This window comes from Zophobas morio, unplaced genomic scaffold (genome assembly GCF_036711695.1).
Source record: "Zophobas morio isolate AGI-343-1 ecotype UQ-CSIRO unplaced genomic scaffold, CSIRO_AGI_Zmor_V1 ptg000990l, whole genome shotgun sequence".
NCBI lineage: Eukaryota > Metazoa > Arthropoda > Insecta > Coleoptera > Tenebrionidae > Zophobas > Zophobas morio.
The window spans coordinates 21388-27785 of NW_026973092.1; the positions used below are offsets into that span (position 1 = coordinate 21388).

The 6398-nt window shown below is 34.2% G+C and overlaps 1 protein-coding gene across 1 annotated transcript; it reads left to right on the forward strand.

Annotated features, from left to right (window-relative positions):
• Positions 1-1079: 1079 nt before the first annotated feature.
• Positions 1080-1790, forward strand: LOC135122212 (uncharacterized; the record flags this gene model as incomplete). The annotated part of the gene is made up of 2 exons (XM_064046426.1): positions 1080-1299; positions 1627-1790. Coding segments are annotated over exons 1-2 (384 nt in total), but the record flags the coding sequence as incomplete, so codon positions are not given.
• Positions 1791-6398: the final 4608 nt, after the last annotated feature.

The window sequence follows — 6398 nt, forward strand, 5'->3', positions numbered from 1 at the left end:
TTAGCTAGAAACTGTATTTTTGTCGATTTTTATTGAATTTGAACTATATTTCAACGTTTTTTGATGGTTCTGAGCCACCAAACACACTTAAAGCATGCAGAATCGACTCAGAATAGGAAAAGGAGACGTTTAGGTCAATTTTATGCATTCTGGCGTTCGTAAATACAAGAAAACTGTTAAAATTCTTCAGAAACGTCACTTTTGAAGTGTTTTCTTGTACTTTTAAGCCAATCAGATACCCTACGGGCTCGGAAAGTGCAACGAAACCATCAAATTTTAGCTAGAAACTGTATTTTTGTCGATTTTTATTGAATTTGAACTATATTTCAACGTTTTTTGATGGTTCTGAGCCACCAAACACACTTAAAGCATGTAGAATCGACTCAGAATAGGAAAAGGAGACGTTTAGGTCAATTTTATGCATTCTGGCGTTCGTAGATACAAGAAAACTGTTAAAATTCTTCAGAAACGTCACTTTTGAAGTGTTTTCTTGTACTTTTAAGCCAATCAGATACCCCACGGGCTCGGAAAGTGCAACGAAACCATCAAATTTTAGCTAGAAACTGTATTTTTGTCGATTTTTATTGAATTTGAACTATATTTCAACGTTTTTTGATGGTTCTGAGCCACCAAACACACTTAAAGCATGCAGAATCGACTCAGAATAGGAAAAGGAGACGTTTAGGTCAATTTTATGCATTCTGGCGCTCGTAGATACAAGAAAACTGTTAAAATTCTTCAGAAACGTCACTTTTGAAGTGTTTTCTTGTACTTTTAAGCCAATCAGATACCCTACGGGCTCGGAAAGTGCAACGAAACCATCAAATTTTAGCTAGAAACTGTATTTTTGTCGATTTTTATTGAATTTGAACTATATTTCAACGTTTTTTGATGGTTCTGAGCCACCAAACACACTTAAAGCATGCAGAATCGACTCAGAATAGGAAAAGGAGACGTTTAGGTCAATTTTATGCATTCTGGCGTTCGTAGATACAAGAAAACTGTTAAAATTCTTCAGAAACGTCACTTTTTGGTCATTCATTCAAAATAAAAAGGGTGGTACGAGAATTCCTTGCTTCATGAGATATAAAGATTCAGATCTGTCCTCGCCCACTGATATAGTTGATGCTTTTGGGGAATTTTTTGATAGCGTGTATATTAATTCTGATCCTTTATATGCTGATAGCTTAATAAGTGATATTGCTCCGCAACTAAATGTTTCTGTTGACTCTGTTACTGAGGAGGATATTCTATTTGCATTGAAAAAGTCAAAAGACACCATGACTGCAGGACCTGATGGTATACCCAGTTTTTTATTGCGTGACTGTGCATGTCTTTTTGTTTCACCTCTTCTAAAATTATTTAATCTTATATTGCAAAAGAGTACTATGCCCGCTCTTTGGAAGCAAACATGCATTTGTCCTGTGTATAAATCAGGTGATGTCACTGAGATTAAAAATTATCGTCCCATAAGCCTGTTGTGCAACTTTGCGAAGATTTTCGAGACAATTTTGTATAAACATATTTATTCTAGAGTTAGTCCTTTCATTAATTCCTGTCAGCATGGTTTCGTTCAAAAAAGATCAACTGTCACTAATTTAGGTTGTTTTGCTCAATATGTTTCAGAAATAATTGACAATAGAGGTCAAGTGGATTCAATTTATATGGACATAAGCAAAGCTTTTGATCAGATTGATCACTTTATATTACTGAGTAAATTAAAAGCGTATGGGTTTTCTGATCAACTGATTTCATTTTTTCGTGAATATCTTACCAAAAGGGAACAAAGAGTACGATATCGAAATTTTTACTCGAGTCCAATTTATCCAACATCCGGAGTACCCCAAGGATCCAACTTGGGACCACTCTTGTTTCTTATTTTTATCAATGATATCACAGTTGAGGTATCTTGTAAAGCACTACTTTTCGCTGACGACTTGAAATTATTTTTAGAAATTAAAAGTGAAGAAGACTGCATGACACTTCAGAATAATATAAAGCACATTGCAGAATATTGTAAAAAAAACTGTTTAACTCTTAATAAAGATAAATGTTATATAGTCACTTACACCAAAAGACACGAACCTATAAGTTTTTCTTATGAAGCTACCGGCAAGAGTTTGGTCAGGAAGGAGAGTATAAGAGATCTAGGTGTCATATTTGACTCAAGGTTTATGTTTGTGGAACATATGTATGACATAATAGCAAAAGCATTTAAATTCTACGGTTTTGTGTATAGAAATTGTAATGAATTCACCAGCTTAAGAGCTCTTAACAATTTATATTTTACAATGATAAGATCGCGACTTGAATATGCGTGTATAATATGGTATCCATTATGTAATACTCATATCACTCATCTGGAAACCGTACAGCGTAAATACCTAAAATTCTTGTGTTACCGTTTGGATGGGTTCTATCCTGAAAGAGGCATTGATCATCTAAATTTATTGAATCGATTTGGGTTTACATCATTAGAAGTAAGAAGAATTGTTGCTGTAGTAAAGTTTTCATATAATTTAATGCACAATAAGATAGATTGTCCTGAGTTATTAAGTAAACTTTTATTTATAGTTCCTCGTAGCAACTCCCGTAACAGAATTATTATTTATGGTCAGAATTACAGAACAAATGTACTACGTAAATCTCCTGTAACCCTTATGACTGATGCTTGTAACAAAATATCGAAGGATTGTGACTTGTGGGCAGATTCACTAATTAGTATAATCAAAGTAGTTCTAAGATATTTTAAATATAATTAGGGCTTAAATTTTACTTTGTATTGTGGATATAATGCTTTATTTTTTTAATGGTGCTCTATTACAGTAATGATGTGTTATTATTAATTTTTGCATATTGTAGGAATTTATGTTTTTTTTTTTTTTTTTCTATATTACAGTTAAACAATGTTTTAGATAATGTTATATTAAGTTAATTTCCATGTAATTGGGTGTAACCTGTTTGGAAATAAATCATATCTTTTGAAGTGTTTTCTTGTACTTTTAAGCCAATCAGATACCCTACGGGCTCGGAAAGTGCAACGAAACCATCAAATTTTAGCTAGAAACTGTATTTTTGTCGATTTTTATTGAATCTGAACTATATTTCAACGTTTTTTGATGGTTCTGAGCCACCAAAAACACTTAAAGCATGCAGAATCGACTCAGAATAGGAAAAGGAGACGTTTAGGTCAATTTTATGCATTCTGGCGTTCGTAGATACAAGAAAACTGTTAAAATTCTTCAGAAACGTCACTTTTGAAGTGTTTTCTTGTACTTTTAAGCCAATCAGATACCCTACGGGCTTGGAAAGTGCAACGAAACCATCAAATTTTAGCTAGAAACTGTATTTTTGTCGATTTTTATTGAATTTGAACTATATTTCAACGTTTTTTGATGGTTCTGAGCCACCAAACACACTTAAAGCATGCAGAATCGACTCAGAATAGGAAAAGGAGACGTTTAGGTCAATTTTATGCATTCTGGCGTTCGTAGATACAAGAAAACTGTTAAAATTATTCAGAAACGTCACTTTTGAAGTGTTTTCTTGTACTTTTAAGCCAATCAGATACCCTACGGGCTCGGAAAGTGCAACGAAACCATCAAATTTTAGCTAGAAACTCTATTTTTGTCGATTTTTATTGAATTTGAACTATATTTCAACGTTTTTTGATGGTTCTGAGCCACCAAACACACTTAAAGCATGCAGAATCGACTCAGAATAGGAAAAGGAGACGTTTAGGTCAATTTTATGCATTCTGGCGTTCGTAGATACAAGAAAACTGTTAAAATTCTTCAGAAACGTCACTTTTGACGTGTTTTCTTGTACTTTTAAGCCAATCAGATACCCAACGGGCTCGGAAAGTGCAACGAAACCATCAAATTTTAGCTAGAAACTGTATTTTTGTCGATTTTTATTGAATTTGAACTATATTTCAACGTTTTTTGATGGTTCTGAGCCACCAAACACACTTAAAGCATGCAGAATCGACTCAGAATAGGAAAAGGAGACGTTTAGGTCAATTTTATGCATTCTGGCGTTCGTAGATACAAGAAAACTGTTAAAATTCTTCAGAAACGTCACTTTTGAAGTGTTTTCTTGTACTTTTAAGCCAATCAGATACCCTACGGGCTCGGAAAGTGCAACGAAACCATCAAATTTTAGCTAGAAACTGTATTTTTGTCGATTTTTATTGAATTTGAACTATATTTCAACGTTTTTTGATGGTTCTGAGCCACCAAACACACTTAAAGCATGCAGAATCGACTCAGAATAGGAAAAGGAGACGTTTAGGTCAATTTTATGCATTCTGGCGTTCGTAGATACAAGAAAACTGTTAAAATTCTTCAGAAACGTCACTTTTGAAGTGTTTTCTTGTACTTTTAAGCCAATCAGATACCCTACGGGCTCGGAAAGTGCAACGAAACCATCAAATTTTAGCTAGAAACTGTATTTTTGTCGATTTTTATTGAATTTGAACTATATTTCAACGTTTTTTGATGGTTCTGAGCCACCAAACACACTTAAAGCATGCAGAATCCACTCAGAATAGGAAAAGGAGACGTTTAGGTCAATTTTATGCATTCTGGCGTTCGTAGATACAAGAAAACTGTTAAAATTCTTCAGAAACGTCACTTTTGAAGTGTTTTCTTGTACTTTTAAGCCAATCAGATACCCTACGGGCTCGGAAAGTGCAACGAAACCATCAAATTTTAGCTAGAAACTGTATTTTTGTCGATTTTTATTGAATTTGAACTATATTTCAACGTTTTTTGATGGTTCTGAGCCACCAAACATACTTAAAGCATGCAGAATCGACTCAGAATAGGAAAAGGAGACGTTTAGGTCAATTTTATGCATTCTGGCGTTCGTAGATACAAGAAAACTGTTAAAATTCTTCAGAAACGTCACTTTTGAAGTGTTTTCTTGTACTTTTAAGCCAATCAGATACCCTACGGGCTCGGAAAGTGCAACGAAACCATCAAATTTTAGCTAGAAACTGTATTTTTGTCGATTTTTATTGAATTTGAACTATATTTCAACGTTTTTTGATGGTTCTGAGCCACCAAACACACTTAAAGCATGCAGAATCGACTCAGAATAGGAAAAGGAGACGTTTAGGTCAATTTTATGCATTCTGGCGTTCGTAGATACAAGAAAACTGTTAAAATTCTTCAGAAACGTCACTTTTGAAGTGTTTTCTTGTACTTTTAAGCCAATCAGATACCCTACGGGCTCGGAAAGTGCAACGAAACCATCAAATTTTAGCTAGAAACTGTATTTTTGTCGATTTTTATTGAATTTGAACTATATTTCAACGTTTTTTGATGGTTCTGAGCCACCAAACACACTTAAAGCATGCAGAATCGACTCAGAATAGGAAAAGGAGACGTTTAGGTCAATTTTATGCATTCTGGCGTTCGTAGATACAAGAAAACTGTTAAAATTCTTCAGAAACGTCACTTTTGAAGTGTTTTCTTGTACTTTTAAGCCAATCAGATACCCTACGGGCTCGGAAAGTGCAACGAAACCATCAAATTTTAGCTAGAAACTGTATTTTTGTCGATTTTTATTGAATTTGAACTATATTTCAACGTTTTTTGATGGTTCTGAGCCACCAAACACACTTAAAGCATGCAGAATCGACTCAGAATAGGAAAAGGAGACGTTTAGGTCAATTTTATGCATTCTGGCGTTCGTAGATACAAGAAAACTGTTAAAATTCTTCAGAAACGTCACTTTTGAAGTGTTTTCTTGTACTTTTAAGCCAATCAGATACCCTACGGGCTCGGAAAGTGCAACGAAACCATCAAATTTTAGCTAGAAACTGTATTTTTGTCGATTTTTATTGAATTTGAACTATATTTCAAAGTTTTTTGATGGTTCTGAGCCACCAAACACACTTAAAGCATGCAGAATCGACTCAGAATAGGAAAAGGAGACGTTTAGGTCAATTTTATGCATTCTGGCGTTCGTAGATACAAGAAAACTGTTAAAATTCTTCAGAAACGTCACTTTTGAAGTGTTTTCTTGTACTTTTAAGCCAATCAGATACCCTACGGGCTCGGAAAGTGCAACGAAACCATCAAATTTTAGCTAGAAACTGTATTTTTGTCGATTTTTATTGAATTTGAACTATATTTCAACGTTTTTTGATGGTTCTGAGCCACCAAACACACTTAAAGCATGCAGAATCGACTCAGAATAGGAAAAGGAGACGTTTAGGTCAATTTTATGCATTCTGGCGTTCGTAGATACAAGAAAACTGTTAAAATTCTTCAGAAACGTCACTTTTGAAGTGTTTTCTTGTACTTTTAAGCCAATCAGATACCCTACGGGCTCGGAAAGTGCAACGAAACCATCAAATTTTAGCTAGAAACTGTATTTTTGTCGATTTT